Genomic DNA, 16,911 nt, shown 5'->3' with positions numbered 1-16,911 from the left:
TGTCTCATCACATTTAAAAAGTGCCAATTAAATTTCATGATAAAATTTACATAATTTGAAAACTGACACTTTTCTTATCAAAAGATACAAAGCTCCAAGCTTATTGTGATTATTAGATGGCAGGTATGCTACTAGTAATGAAAACAGCACAGAAAAAAAAAAGATCAATTTAAAAACGATTCATTGAAATTGTCAATCCAGCCCAAATGACAGTGTAACCAAACACAAAGGCTTGTGGATTCCTGTATTTCATGGGTTTTACATTCTGAATTCATTACAGGAGCCATGGTGAATAGTACTGAAGCTGAACAAAAACTCTATAGAAAGATCCTCAGTGGCTATGTCTCCTTGGTGACGGCCATGGACTTGACCCAGTCTGACAGTCATAGGAATCAGAAAAGTGCAAGAGTGACCCGGCCTTAACTGACTGCTTAACCTCCATCATATCAAATTTCACCTCCCACGGGACTGACAGGGATATAATGGTGATGTGTATGTGTGTGTTTGTGTGTCTGCAGATAATGAAAACAGGTTAATGTGTTTTTTTGAGTGTGTGTTCACTGGATAAACCAAGTGGGTTGTGTGTGCATTTTGATGCATCCCTCAAGCTACCTTCCAGGCTTTAGGTGCTATTATTATAGAGATTTTGACCGTCCTTTTTTCGGAACCCTTATCAAACATGGCAATCAAACACAATCATGCAAACAGTATCACCACAATTTCCCTGCATTCATATATAATTTTTCCAGCTAGTGTGGATGATGAGATTGATAAACTGCCCTCTGGATCTGGCCTGATGAAACTTTCATCTGCTTCACTGATTCTGACCATTTGGTGAGTTAATTATTATTCTATTCCTGTCTTTGTGTTTATTAAATGCAAAGTGATGAACAGAATAACAGATGTTTCTATAATGATTCATTTGAATGGATGATTAAAATATGCATCAGATGTGTTTGTTGACGCAGTGTGACTTGCTAAGATTTGATCCAATGAATGAACAAAGACCTGTTCATCCACAGAGCTGTAATTTGAAGTTTGAGCTGCATATGTACTTATTTATTGTGTTTTTTGCCTTAAGCATTACATACTTTTTTACGGTACACATAATTACATTTAATGGCAGTTAATTAACTATAATTGCTAGTTAGCTGTAAGTAACTTACTGTCGGCAATTATCAAATTTCAATTATGTGATTGACCTTGTGGAAAAAATGTTCTCTATATAGCATCCATAAATGCAAGCCACTACTATAAAGCTTGGTCCTACACCTGGACATCAGATTTAATATGGTTTAGGTCCTTTTTCAGTCAAATACATCTAAAATGGCTAATCATGGTTTCACTTGAACAACTCAGCGGGAAGCTATTGGCAACTTGCAAATCACTCCTTGCAAAAATATGCAAGATTTAATCCATAATGCATCGTAGAGAGGGAATGTACTGGGGAGGAAGGGGAAAATCGCAATTATGGTCCAAGTTTTGGCTCCTTCCCACTGGTCTTTTGGGTTGCTATGGAAACAATGAGCACTAATTGCTTGGATGCTGGGGATATCTTTTGAACAACTATCAAGTTTGTGCGTGGGGTGTGTGTATGTGTGTGTGTTTGTGAGCGCTAAACTCCTGACAATTTGACACCACATGCCAAGGCTTATTTTAAGCTAAAAAGCACAGTTGAGTAATGCTGGAAGGAGGTAAATTTTGTTAATTTGTATAGTGCATCTGATAGCAGCTTTAAATGTACTGAAGTAAGTAAATTACTTGCTTGAGATGACAAAACAAGTTCCTTCTGCAGAGGAATGAAACCCATGTGTTACTGTAGTTTCCAAAGACTGTATATTCTTGACTCAAAATCCAGACTATTGCTATAAAAACTTCCTTAATCCAATCAAATGTTGTTGAGGCATGCAAACTAAGTGGGAGGAGAACCTAATAAAACACAGCAAAAGTGTACATAGCTGTTATGAGCACACACAAACAGCTGCAATTTCTCTCTGTTTTACAGGGTGTCAACTCAACTGTAATTGTTTTCTCACTGTGAGGAATTAGTAATATCAGTCTCTTTCCTTCTGTCTGGGATAATTCTGTCCTTGGGGTGAATAGAGAGAGGTTGAATTGTCTGTGCAGCAGACACTACCTATATAAACTTCAAGATCACAATCTCGATTCAAACACTCACGCGACTTCATTCCTAAATGACAAAATCACAGCGGAACATTCAAATCTGCATTGCTGGCGCTGGTGACCCACAGAAAGCAGTTGTGGAAAACAGCTTCACAAACAGTCTTTTCAACCACACAGTATTGTTATTTCTGTGTTACAAATTATATGAGTACTGGGATAAAAGTTTGTAGTTCAGATAGGAACACTGATGTCTATAGAAAGCGATCATAATAGAGCAAAAGTAACTTGGTGCTTCGCTAGTGACGACAATACTGTAAAAAAATGATTTGTCATTGAATCATTCAGTCATTCAGAAATTCGTTCAAAAACACTGATTCATCCAGTAATGAAACAAGTGAAGTCTTTATGATTGAGTCATTGAATCATTCATTCAAACCGATTTTTTTTAAAATGCCCCTATTATGCTTTTTCTAAAATTATCTTTCATGCAATGTGTAATAAGGCTGTCTGTGAATGCAAACAATCTGCAAAACTGTGAAGCCGAAAGTGCAAGATATATAAAATTGTCTCTCAAAAGGAAGAGTCGACTCTGAACCACTTAAACGAGTCATCAGGAATCCGAATCCCACTTCTGTGATGGCCAGACGTCAATGGGTAACACATTTGCCTAATGCCCGTCTACAGTATGTTCTACATTGTCTGCCTGCCTACAACTTGACCCACCTTCAAACATTGAAGCTGCCTGGTTCGTATTGTGTACATGTCGAGAAGACGCTGTTTTTTGCTGTTCAAAAGCAAATTCTCTTTGTAAACACTTCCAAGGGATGAGGGTGTGAAGAGTCAGTGGTTAAAATTACCACAGCGATACAACAGCAGTATAACCTCTTGATGATGGCTTCTCAAATATCCGTGAGGTACAAAACACTTATCCATTAAAGATGAAGTATGATTAATTATTGATGTATATATTTTCTACTGATTGTTCAAAATGCTTTTTATATTGCGTAGCCTATGTCTCCGGTTAACCGGCTAACTCAGGCTCAATAAGTGGTAGACCAATCACAGCAGAATGTGCAATCTAGCCAATCACAGCAGAGCAGGCTTGCAGAAAGGAGGGGTTTAGAGAGACTGAAGCATCGGAATGAGTCGCTTGAGAATCAGTGGAAAAATGTGGTAATGTGCAATGTAAATTATGAGAAAGTGAAAGTGTTTTTTGACCTTTGATGCATGTACACCTGATTTAGAAGACCTAAACAAAATTAGGAACCTTTAAAATAGCATAATAGAGGCACTTTAAATAATTCATTCAAATTAATTAAACATTTTAAATAGACTACAGCAATTAACATTTTGTTAACCTCTGGTAAATTACATGTTATTTTGTTTAGCTGTCTGTTCAGAATCGTGATCTCTGTTTGAAACAAAAAAATGAATGATTCTAAAATTGTGCAGCTCTAAACTACAGTATGACATGCACATGCAAGTTTTTGAAATTTTTAACAAACAAACATTATTTTAAAAAATTTGGATGCATGATATATCAGTGCCTTGTCAGTAACTGACTGTTTTTCATTTGTATTTTTTATTGGTACCGGTCTATATTAGAAAAATTTTGGTTGACATTAGATATTTAATTGTTTAAAATTTCTCACCATAATTTTACATTTAGAGCATCTTCTAACATTAAAATTATTATTTTTTAAACTATTAATTTACATGTAATCTTTAAATTTTTTTAAATGTAATCTTTAGCAACTTTCAAGGTCTATTCATACAGCGTACTGTACATATTAAACTATGTATATAATGTAATAAATTCACTTTAGTAATGTTTTATTCTTAATTTGTTTCAACAAAATATTATAGAATTCAAAATGAAGTACAAAACTTATCTGCTTCAGCCAGAATTTTAAAATCAGTGCATCCCTTAAAAAAATACTACAATTTTAATATAAACCATGCCAGTTTAACCTAGCAATACATGTTATTTGAATAGTATAAGCCGAGGAAGAAGTGCCATTGTTCATGTTATTGCCCTGATTCCAATTTTCCTTTCATTTGTCCCGGTGTCTCTCCCAGTATCTCTTGCAGACTATTCACAGTGGTTATTTCTCCAGGGATTTAGCTGTATTAGCTCAAATAAACCTTTGACTCCGTTCATTTATAAGGGAGCTCACAGCAATCGTTCTCAATCTACTATCAGTGAGTGTGTTTGTGTCTGCATTGATCACTCTAAATGTCCTTCTCATGTGGATACATGGTTTCAAAGCCTTAAAGGAAGTACCAAGTTATCTCATGTTCTGATCCCCTTTACAATTGACCAATTACAGCAAAGAACGGTGATCTGAGGACAAAGCATCACTGCATTATCTTCTGGAAGCTACAGACAGGGATTTGAAGTAGTCAATGAGTGAAAACAATACATCTTATATGTCATACTTCATCTCTAAAAGATCTTGTTAACCCCAAAGAAATCAATCTTTAAAACAATTCCTTTTTGTTCTGTGAGGAATGCGTATTGTGGTGTGAGAGGGGATGCATGTAATTTCAGATTGACCCTAAACAGTTGCACTTAGTGCAGAATAGTCTTTGAAGTTTCTGAAGAGTTGGTCTCTCACAAGTTGCGCTGTTGTACTGCTGTGGAGCTGTGGCGTACACAAGTGGAAATCGGAGAACAAACAGACAGCGCTCTCTGTTTTCCTTCTCTTCTCTACCCCTCTCTCTTTCTGTCTGTCCGCTTGCTTGGTTTTTAATTGGGCTCACTGCGTGCATCCCTGGAGAGCTGTGTGCTGTGTGGGTGAGTCTTGGAGTGAATCATAGTAATTTAGGAATTTGGGCTTGTGTATGTGTGATTGTGTGTGTGAAAGAGGTTAAATGTTTGTACAAGTATGTCCTTAAATGATTATGGTTAAGAGTGTCTTTCTGTTGAATGTATGTGTGGAATAAGACTGTAGCCCACATCCTGTTTTACAAAAACTAATGGTGGCATTGGGGTTTTAGTATATAACAGCAGGAGACTTTATTCAAGATGGCAGCATGTAATAACATTTACATGTAGTCATTTAGCAGATACACATCCAAAGCGACTTACAAAAGAGAAACATCACAAGCAATTTATCAAACAACACTCGGTATGAGTTTCCAAGTTTCTAAGCTAAGAGGAAAGAAAGATTTTTTATTTATTTATTTATTTCTGTTAAAATGCCTTTGGTCGTTATGGTTAAAGCAGGGTTAGATTAAGGCAGGATTAGGCCTTAGATAAATTAGGATATTTAAGTAGCTTTTATAAACGTGCCTTATGCCAGGTTCAGACTACACAATATTTTTGTCGGTTACGATAGTCACTGTGTCAGATTATACAATTTTGACTCCTAAAATCTTGTCATGCTGTGGACAAGTAACATGACAGCCACAAGAAGATCGTGGCAAAATCAGGCTAGAAAATACATTATGCCTGGTTCAGACTACAGGATTATGCCACAATTAGGACCCCAATTATGCCACGATTTGCTTGACATTGGGTGTCGTGGGGATTCGTAAACGACAATTGGCGTTGGGACGCAAGATTTGATAGTTTCATCTGGTGTAGTGTGTCACTGGATTACAACCGATTTCGCTTCTGCGATGCTTCACGACATCATGACAGAAAGACTAGCACGTTACATTTTTTTTCTTGGCCATCCACGTTCCACCACGTGTGACACTGGCCAGTAGAAGCACAGAAGCGCCTGTATTATAGTTTCTTTTTGATAGACAGGAGCGTTTGTTTACCTGCTTGACTAGTTTCGGCTACTTCCTGTAGCCTTCGTCAGAAGCGTCACGTGATGTTGCTGTGACGTGTCTTGTAGGCTGCTTATGTTGTTTTACCGGACAGTAGGGAGAGCTTGTGCCCCCTACTGTCTGATGCCTTCTCCAGGACCGCATCCCAGGCGTGGGACAAGGTGTAGGCTCCCTCGTCCCGGTTCATGGTCCTTGGTGCACGTTTCCTAATTTCAATGGCCTCCCTAATCCAACGGTGTTACTTTCAGCACCGATGACCCTGGCATTATCCCAGTCCATCATGGACCATGAACCGGGACGAGGGAGCCTACACCTTGTCCCACTTGTCTCCACTTGTCCCTACATGCTTTCAAATATGCCGAAACGAAAGAGAGACAATGGCATTGTTCTTGCTAGGTGGAGGAAATGTTTGTGGAGCTATGGTAACAATACTTCTGCGTTAATGATGTTTCCTCGGTACAGTTACAGCGATAGTGTGAAAAAAGGTCAATAAAACATGTTACCTCTGTTCTCTTTGGAGGAAATCCAAATATCAATGCAATCCAGATGTGTGTCCACTTTTAGGCTTTTCTGATGACAAAACAGCAAAACACGCTGCTAGTCATTGTTTGTTTACACTCGCGGCACCTTCTGTCAGTCGATGACAGCAAGCATGTGGTTATAGACAGCATGCGATGAATGGTCAGGTAGCAATGTGTAGTCTGACATATTTCTTGTCCATGACACGACAAGATTTTAGAAGTCAAAATCGTATAATCTGACACAGTGACTATCATGACCGACAAAAATGTTGTGTAGTCCGAACCCGGCATTACTAGTGTGCATCTTGAGACAAAATATTTTAAGATATGTCAGTGCAAGTTGCTTTCAGTTAAGACAGCTCAAACATGCAATTTAGTCTGGGACTAGGCTTAAGCCTTGTTTGTGAAACCAGGCATTAGTCTCACATTCTCATGATAATTTGTTGAACAGTCTTTCAGTTGTTACACCCGCTGCAGCTTCCTGTCTCCACTCATACCCTCACTAGATCTCTATCACCGCTTAGTTCTAGGACTTAACTTCCTGGAATCCTCTGCCCGGACTCGGTATTGGTGCCAACTGTTCGTTGTTTCCTTTGGACTATTTATACACTTTCTGACTGTTCATTTGTTTGTTGCGAAGTCTTCTTAGTGTTTTCTATTCTGGATTCCGTTTTGCTTGTTTACTGACCTCTGCCCGTGTACTAGGAATTGTTTATTGTCTCTGCCCTGTTTGAATTTACTATCTTTGGATTCCCTGCTGACTATCTCTCCCTGTTTGACTACTGCCTTTGTCTTTATTTCAGTAAACGCCGCACATGGATTGAGAATCTACTGACCAAGACCCTGCGTTGTGACATCAGTCAGGCTGTGAATAAACAAATGTTTTTTTAAAATGCAGTAAACTCGGGAGATGACAGATTAGATATTTTGCTTTTGTGCCACTGCATCAGTACTAATCAAGTATTGTTAATCTATAACTAGAGCTAAACCTGTCATTACTATTACCTACCATTATTAAATGGAATACTTGATTTTGATTGGTCAATCAATCTGTCAAATATTCTTGTTTTTTGACCTCTAAACTGTGTAATTGACTGTTGTCTCAGGCACCATATTACCACAACAGACAACCCCCCCCCCCTTCAGTGTTGTTAATGATTACTCTCTTATGCCTTTGTAGGGCAGCATTCAAGGATCACAGAGAAGTGGGTATGAAATACTCAGCAGTAGAAAAAAATGTACAAAATTAAACAAATACAGTAGAGATAGAGAAGACCTGAGTAAGGATATAATCTGGGGGCTGTCAGGGCTGGATTCTCATGAATTTTTCTTTTGTTCTTGTTTGCATTGCAAGTGGGGGTGGTGATGAGTTGGGCAGGGGGTGGGGGGCGGTAATAATTACTCAGAATTCTTTAGTGGTCTCATTTCTTGCTGTTCTCTAACGTCTGCCTTCACGCTCTACGTTTCTTTTTATCTTCCCTTTTTTCTTTTTCTTCTGAACCTGCAATTACAGGGACTTCTTGACTCTTTCTCTCTCTATTGTGAGGATTTTGAGCTGGAGCACGAGTGCAAAGTGCAAAGCTGAACAGAGGAGGGAAGAAATCTGTTTTAAACCGTTTCAGAAAGTATTGTCTCTCCCACATTCCTATCGTTCTTTCTCACTTTCTTTCTCCTACTTTGGGATTGAACTTTCCATGTATTTCTCTTCCTTTTCTCAGATAGGGGGAAACTTGGAAGGCGAAGACCAAATACATCAGATATGCAGAGCAAAAATTGGACTTTGTTGCTTACAATTCATTTCTTTTGTTTTCTGCTCTCTGTCAAACAAATAACAAAAATCTCTTTTCAAACCCACTGTTTATTGTCAGCAAAGTCACAAAGATATTTATGTAGCAAAATTTAAAACTACATTTGTTCTGTTTAACAAAAATAGACATGTTTCTTCCTAAGGCTTTACATTTGCACAAAAGAAAACATTTAAACATGTAGTTTTATACATAAACACCCTCAAAGTGTAATAATATTCCCACTTCCAAATATCACAGTCGCACACATACTCGTACGTGCACGCTACAAAAATGAAAACAATACATATTTACTATAGAGTGACATTCAGATATAAATTACCCTGTAGAAATGATTTACTCTTTAAAAATACAAAAATGTGTATGCATATATACATTGACAATGAACAGCATTGTAAAACTCAACAGAAAAATTGGGGAAAGAAAACCTCTTTTTTTTCTCATTCTTTTTCCTCCCGTTTAGGTCTTTTGCAAGTATTTTTTTCCCTATATCTTGTGGCCAGTGTTCCCACACAGAGAACATTAATTAAATTCACATGACAGCACTTCAGGCACTTGCACAATATTTTCACACATAATTTTCAGAGGCAAGTTAGAAAAAGAGACTGTTTATGCTGTCAGAATTTAATCTAACATTTTTTTTTTTTTTTAAGTCCTATTGTGTTTCCACTCAATAAATACTTATTTTATCTCCTTTGTACCTTTGGTTTACACAACATGATTTCTCTACAATTCTCTGCTGAAATGAGCTTCTTAATTTCAGATAACTAAAATTCAGTCTTTAGAGGTTTCGTTTTAAATAAATAATTCAATAAAATAAATAAAGGCACCATAAGAACAGGTCTGCCATTTGCTTTGGGACTTCATATCTAAACCCTGAAAATACAATACATGCTACAAAAATATCAAAGCCACATGCCATTGAGTTCCACTAAAACATCATCTAGAAAATACTGTTTCTTATTCTGTTTTGAAAAACTCACGATGTTAGAAGCGATCTTCTGTTTTCTTACATTTGACCATTACTCAATTGAAGTCAAAGCAGTCACCTATTCATAAATCTAAACAGCACTTTATCACTATAACATAAGAGACAAATCAGACCACGATAAATAATAAGTCCAACGGATTCTCTTTGAATGTTGGCTAACTAGCAGCTCTCGTGGATTGCAGCTTTACAGTAGTTTGACTTCAGAATGGATGAAAGAAAGAAAGAAAGAATATATATATATATTTTTTTTTTATTTAAAAATCTCTTTTGCTACTAAAATCTCTTGCTACAGTAACATCTTGAATTCTTTTTGAGCTGAGAAATGCAGAGCCTGATATCCCGCTGTCTCTTCTACTTTCATTGTTTTCTCTCCTCCCAGAGTCGAAGCTCTACCTTTGTGATTGTTCATCTCTATAGCAACAGGAGTCCTCAGTCTGTAGGTCTGACTTTGACTTCCCCATCTTTTACGGTTTCCTTAGCTCTCCCGATCTCTCCATTCTCCTGCTGATGCCTGGAGTCATTCAGGGAACTGCGCTTCATGAGTCGATTGATGATGTCACTGCAGGTCTTCCGATACTGGTGTCGCAGAAGAGAGTAGACGAAAGGATCGCATGCAGCTTTGCTGTACGCCAGACTCTTACACAGCACGCCCCAGTATGGATTAAATGGCTCTGTCACAAACAGCTCCACAATCCTAAAGATATGACACAGATATAAGCAAGACATGGTGCAAAGTCCAAAGACCTGATTGTTTACTCTGCAGTTAACGCATTTTCAGTATTTTCTTTGCAATATAGAAGGTTATATATTTGTTTATAAGAGGTAGTGAATGCAGAACAATTTCTGTTTTAAGTTTGTGGCCTGAAGGACACTAACAATTGCTCTTAAATTGTGTTTGACGGGCTTTGAGAAAGAAAAGCTGCAGCAATAGTCAGGGATACACAAGACAGTTCATCCTTTCATCTTCTCTGAGCTCACCAAGGTTATGTAACAAGCCTAATCAGGGGGCCCTTCTTCATTCAGTCAGGTGGACATATATGACCAGTGACAGTAGAACTAGAACTACAGGCTTCACATTTCATAAATTGTAGGATGTTGTAGGGGAGACCGGTTTATGAGAAATTTTCAAATAACCATCCGTTAAATGTAGTGTAATATATTTTAATATATATACACGGCCTATAATTAACACTCACCAAGCATCAAATGCGAGTAAAAATTGCTGCTGGGAACATTTTTATGAATTCTAACAGTTATTTTATTACTGTTTACTTGTCTTTAAAGGTCCCGTTTTTCGTGGTTTTTTGAAGCTTTGATTGTGTTTATAGTGTGCAATATAACATGTGTTCATGTTTCGCGTGTAAAAAAACACAGTATTTTTCACATAATTTACTTATCTGTATACCGCTGTTTCCACTGTCATAAAAACGGGCTGATGACTTCCTTGTTCTATGAAGTCCCTCCTTCAGAAATACGTAACGAGTTCTGATTGTGCCAGCGGTTCCTGTGTTGTGATTCGACAGCAGCTTAGCGAACCCAGAGCCATAGAGAGCGCACCTTGCCCGGAAAGGTCACGCCTCTTACCATAACGTGTGCTGCACATAGTTTTACATGTGGATTATTGTGGTGTTGTGCCGAATGAACACAAAAGACAATAATTCCCGAGAGACTGAACTCTTTAATCTCCACAAGCAGCGACAGAAAATGTACAACGTTAGCACTCACTCAGAAGAGTACCTCATACGGAAAACAGCCATATACATAAACATAGTCCCCTCTTGTGGCCATTATGTGCACTGCAGTCCAACATTAACTATTGCAGTAAGGATACCACAATTATAATTTTCGGGAACCGAGTTAAACATAAATTGTAACCATTGATCTCTAAGTACAGCGTCCCTGGGAAGGCCAAACAAAGGTGATTGGACTGCGGGATGAAAATAACAGCGTTTCGACGACATGGCGACAAACACACTCTACAAACGCAACTCTTGCTCTTCTCCGTGGGAGCGCAACAAGACCACGCCCCCTTTTTTGTGTATTCCTGTGGGTGGAGGTTAGTCAAATAACTGTTTTAGTGACGTCATTAAAGAAGGAAGTAGAGGGATGTAGTCCAAACTGGCCGTTCGATGTAGGCGACTTCTGTTAAATAAAATATCTCGCTTGGCATTGAACTTTGAGCTTTAAAATTTTACAGATTTTATTTATACTCTAACAACAACATTACACACTAACTAAAGTTTGAAACATGGGATCACGAAGAACGGGACCTTTAAAAAAAAAAACAGGCTATTAAAATTATTTTAGTTAAGCTAGTAGTTTTGGCCATGGCATCGAAATTGGAATAGAGGATTGTGAATTTTCTCATAACTGCCTGTATTTATTTCATGGCTGGTAAAAAATAGTTTTGAATCAGTGGTTCGGAGCGTGTATCAAACTCCCAAAGTCACGTGAACCACTGAAATTTCGAAACGTTGCGAAACAATTGACGTAACAAAGCCTTGTTTACTGAAATCACGTGACTTTGGCAGTTTGATACATGCTCCGAACCACTGATTCGAAACGAAAGATTCGTAAAGCTTCGAAGCTTCATAAAGCAGTGTTTTGAAATCGGCCATCACTAGATATTGTTGAATAAAGATTTTTTTTTTTTTTTTTTGGCGCACAAAAAGTATTCTCGTCGCTTCATGGCATGAAGGTTGAACCACTGTAAAACATGAACTGTTTTAAATATGTCTTTAGTAGCTTTCTGGGCATTGAAAGTTTTAATTATCTTGCTGTCAATGCAGGCCTCACTGAGCCATCGGATTTTATCAAAAATATCTTAATTTGTGTTCTGAAGATGAATGAAGGTCTTACAAGTTTGGAATGACATGAGGGTAATTAATGACAGAATTTTCATTTTTGGGTGAACTAACTTTTAAGTCACCAGCCATCGGCAGGTGTGGCAAAAAGTTTTAGGCCCTGTACATATATGTGTGTGTGTGTGTGTGTGTGTGTGTTTAAATTATTATTTTACTGTCTTTTATTTAACTGCTTTATTAAACTGCCCTCGGTCTCCCTTAAACAATCCACAGTGTCCTCCAGAGTATTAAATCAAGCATGCAGTGTTAATTACATTCAGGGATCTCAACCTGGCCGTCACAATAACACTATAATAACAGCATGACTTCACAGATGCCGAGTCTCTAGGAGCCCAGGAAGAAAAGCAGATGGCTCACCTGGTGATGACATAAGGGGTGAAACAGACGACAAAGGTTCCGATGAAGGTACTAATTTTGCGGGTGGCTCTCTGTCTCCTCCTTTTTTGCTCCTCCAGACAGCGCTGACGAACACTGGACAAAAGACCTCCATTTAGATGATTTCTCCCACTAGCACTGTGTATTATGCTGTTTTGCATATGAAATGAGATGAGATGCTTCAAATAGATATGATCTAAAACTGGACCCTTTATGGATGAAATTGCATACTTCACCACTGACATCATTGGGAACCTTCTGGCAAAATATTCAAGAGACATAACAGGTGTTCCCATAGAGTGAAGATGTTTGCCCAGGCTGTTTCAGTGAATCATTGAGATGTCAGATTAACTATGTCACACCTGCACTGGATTGTTTAACACTTGCTGACATGGTCGGTTGTGTTACACAGAAGTGCGATGCGTTAGTTTGACTGATATATCAGTCTATAAAAAGCTATAGGTTTTTTTTTTTTTTTTTTACATGAATCCCAAAAGAGCCAACAGCTGGCAGTCATTTTCTCATCTATTTGAATGTGTGGAGTGCTCTGGTACATCCCCTGTCTGAACACCAGATGTGCTTATTACATGTGGTGCGTAGGAAGGACTATTCTAATTCATCATTGTTGGTTAACAAGTTATTGTCGTCAACACTGTAAACTTTCACCACTGAAAGTCATCCAGTGCTCTGGGCAATGAGATGATAAACTTCACTCTCTGACAAGCACAAATGTGTCTTGATATCTGTTGGCACACCAGAGAGGTGTGTTTACATCAGCCACCAACTTTTTTTCAGCCTCATTATTTGGTAGTGCAATACAAACATGTGCCATGCTGTATTATCTAAGATTGTTGATTGATTTAAAAGCAGAAATTTTTGATCACGGTTCGTTTGAGGGGTTTACTGTGAAGTCACATGACCTGAGACGTTTAATTTCAGTTTAAATCCATTAAAATATGCTTTTTTCAAAGATCAGTCTAATCGCATATAAATCACAGGAGACGTAAAGTGGCAGTTTTCAGATTTGTGAGTCTTCTACTTCGTAGTTTCCCACCCATTACAATTTTAACCAATAATGTTTTAAATAAATGTTATTTTTTTTATTTTTCACTATTATTATTTTAAAATGTAGTTTGTTTCAATGGCATATCCAAAAAGTAAAATCCATATGTTCACTTAGAACAATTATATAAGACTCAGCAAGTTAAATTCCTGTGGACCAAAACTGTGGTGCTGAAACCCAGCAACTTCTCTGGGCTCGATTTAAACGTGAGTACTGAATATGTGATTTAATATTTATTTGTGCAAACACTTAAAATCAAAAGTAAAAGAATCAAAGTATATCACTGTAAAACAACAATAGAACCCAATATGGTAATGTGGGGAAAGGGGGATTCCCAGAATTCTGTACAAGCCACATTAGCTTTTTTTCTAATTGGTTATGTACATTTGTTTGGGTTTTGTTATTTATTTATATAGCCCTATGTAAAATGGGCCGCCACTGATATACTTGTATATCATCGTCTTTGTATTTCTACGGTAAAGTTCTGGAAACCACCCCTGGCAGTTTATTACTCTTTGAACCGTGAAAATCTGATATTCTCCCTCATGCTTACCTCGGGTGAATGTCCACTAGCAGTACGAGCGTTTGCATGGTGATCACGTCTATGCGTTTGCAGTGAAAGCGCGCTACTTTGAGCACTTTCAGGTACGTGACGCAGAGCACCACTGACACCAGCAGGAACGTGAGCGCGTGCAGCACCAGTGTGTATATCACGAACTGGGTCTTGGCATGGACCGCCCTGCCGTTACAGAGTGTGCACGAAGCGTACAGCTGATGGTAGCCCACCCAGGAGAGGCACGCGGCAACCACTGAAAAGGACAAGGAGTGCACCCACGTGTAAGCCAGAGCGATCACAGCGTCCCGGTGACGGATCCTGGAATGATAACTCAGAGGAAACACCACAGCAACCCACCGATCGATGCTGAGCGCTGCCATACTCAGCATGGAGTTGGTAGTCAGGAAAGTGTCCAGAAACCCGACTACCTGACAGAAAACCTGTCCTCCGGGATGCCCTTTACTCAACACACCGAAAAGAGTCAGCGGCATGCTGGAGGCGGACAGAAGCAGGTCGCAGAACGTTAAATTGAGTATAAACAAGCCAGGAACCTGCTTGCGAATTTCTGCATTGTACAGGAAGCAGATCAGCACCAGCACGTTGGACAGCAACGACACTGCGATGATCACGACAAGTAGGACAGAGAGCGCGAGCTCTGCGGTGTGCATGGTGTTCCCCGCTCTTAAAGCCCCCAACTTTGAACCGCGACTCCTGGACAGTTCATGACGGGGAACTAAATTGCATCAGTACAACTTGTAGATCCCTGGACGTGATATCCAGCGGTGCACGGGTGGTCGATGCACTGCTCTCCATGACTCTGACCTCCGTTTATTCCGCGAAGAGTTGGCATAATCCATCCGAGCAGTTGATTCGCGAAATCTCAAGACTGGACGATTAATCCGCGCTCCCTCGCAACCCTAAATGAATGCCTCGCGCAATTGCGCAGCTCGGTTTTGCGCGCGCTTCTAATGCAGAATTCGCCCTTGAAGCAGCTTTATATGTCAAAATGTCACCCCCACCCCCCAACACTCACACTCACGAAATGCTAACACGTGACTAGCGTCAAAGTAATCGTCAGGGAATTGATATTTTGAGGAGACTAAATTTAGAAAGTGTTATATTTGTCGAAGGGAACTCTTTCACGTCACGATGAGGCAAAATCCCGGGTCTCCTGGTACAATTTTATGTTCGCTCGCGCACAGAGCTTCATTCACCCTAAAAGATCTAGAAGTGCAGTATAGTCACTTTTTATGCATTTAGAAACACGATGTGTAACACATTTAATTTTGTGAATTGGTGGTTTGTTGAACTATATGTCTCAGACTTTGATATAATATTGACATATTTACCTACTTCGAATAAAGACATTTCTAAACTGTGTAAATTAGTGTCAAGGAGTACAGTAAACACGTGTATATGGGCCAGAATTAATTGTGTAATGGAAAGGACATAGTCTTATTAAGATATGAATATCAGGCACAATGTTAATGTAGCCTACTGCCTGAGTTTGGCTGAGGACATTTTGTCCTCACCATTTAACATGCTGAGAGACACACTAAAGATTTTTATGAAAACTGGAATTTTAAATTATAATCTCTGCCAATCAAATATTTGATTAATATCAAATAATTTCTAGACAGGGTAAAAAATAATCTGATTAACTGAGAGCAGCTCTTCTTAACAGCAAATGGAATAGCTAGAGGCAGACACAAAGAGAAATAGAGGGTGAAAGAGAGATTTGAGGTCTAGCACCTTGCGACTTTTAATCAAAGCTTTGGTAAAGTATTGATTTAAGCTACCTTGGGGAGAAATAGGATATATTTATTGTCCAAATCGTTCCCAGTATACATCTGCACAGGGTTTGCATGCTCTAAATTGAACAGATAATCATGTTTCATGTTTTAGCATGTTTTTAAATGTGCCATATCAATAATAATGAATTTAGTATTACTAATAAGAGCTTATGCTGTGACTTGGCTCCACTTTTGAATACGAAAATAGAGATTGAGTTTGAGGGGAGAGCCAAGCTTGATGCATTTGGCTCTTGTTTGCTTGGCTGCGAGATATGTCAGAAGAATTTCCTGTCACTTTGTGTACATGAATTTGTATGTGAATTTGTGCATGCCATGTGCACGTGTGTATAGTTGCGTGTTGACATGTAGGGCACCACTTTAATGTCTCACCATAAATACAAAATGGAATTTATGGAATATTTCATCATTTATCATAAATAATTTGTCGGTGCACAAGATCACTAGTCATGCCCTACATTTTTATCTTGTTTGAGAAGCCATTCACTCGGCTATACACCGATCAGGCATAACATTATGACCACTGACAGGTGAAGTGAATAACACTGATTATCTCTTCATCACGACACATGTTAGTGGGTGGGATAATATTAGGCAGCAAGTGAACATTTTGTTCTCAAAGTTGATGTGTTAGAAGCAGGAAACATGGGCAAACATAAGGATTTGAGCGAGTTTGACAAGGGCCAGATTGTGATGGCTAGACGACTGGGTCAGAGCATCTCCAAAACTGCAGCTCTTGTGGAGTGTTCCCGGTCTGCAGTGGTCAGTATCTATCAAAAGTGGTCCAAGGAAGGAACAGTGATGAACCGGCGACAGGGTCCTGGGCGGCCAAGGCTCATTGAAGCACTTGGGGAGCGAAGGCTGGCCCGTGTGGTCCGATCCAACAGATGAGCTACTGTAGCTCAAATTGCTCAAGAATTAATGCTGGTTCTGATAGAAAGCTGTCAGAATACACAGTGCATCGCAGTTTGTTGTGTATGGGGCTGCATAGCTGCAGACCAGTCAGGGTGCCCATGCTGAC

General features: G+C 38.9%; 1 protein-coding gene and 1 long non-coding RNA gene across 3 annotated transcripts in view; one reads left to right on the top strand and one right to left on the bottom strand.

Annotated features, from left to right (window-relative positions):
• The first annotated feature begins 686 nt into the window (after nt 1–686).
• LOC125268787 overlaps nt 687–16,911 on the top strand; it is a 63,992-nt gene continuing 47,767 nt past the window's right edge. Inside the window, exon 1 of one of the 2 annotated variants that reach the window (XR_007184966.1) lies at nt 687–834. This is a non-coding gene — a long non-coding RNA (uncharacterized LOC125268787). Of the gene's footprint in view, nt 835–12,041; nt 12,491–16,911 lie in introns of those variants that run through there. The other variant, XR_007184967.1, reaches the window with a different exon arrangement.
• Nucleotides 8,266–16,154, bottom strand: gpr26 (G protein-coupled receptor 26). The gene is made up of 3 exons (XM_048191261.1): nt 14,077–16,154; nt 12,443–12,556; nt 8,266–9,915 (listed from the first exon to the last, which is right to left on the bottom strand). Exons 1-3 carry the CDS (start codon nt 14,745–14,747, stop codon nt 9,651–9,653), a joined length of 1,050 nt encoding a protein of 349 aa, XP_048047218.1. The 5' UTR covers nt 14,748–16,154; the 3' UTR covers nt 8,266–9,650.

This window comes from Megalobrama amblycephala, linkage group LG5 (assembly GCF_018812025.1).
Source record: "Megalobrama amblycephala isolate DHTTF-2021 linkage group LG5, ASM1881202v1, whole genome shotgun sequence".
Lineage (NCBI taxonomy): Eukaryota > Metazoa > Chordata > Actinopteri > Cypriniformes > Xenocyprididae > Megalobrama > Megalobrama amblycephala.
The sequence above is the reverse complement of the archived record's forward strand: the minus strand, read 5'-3'. Positions and strand labels throughout refer to the sequence as shown.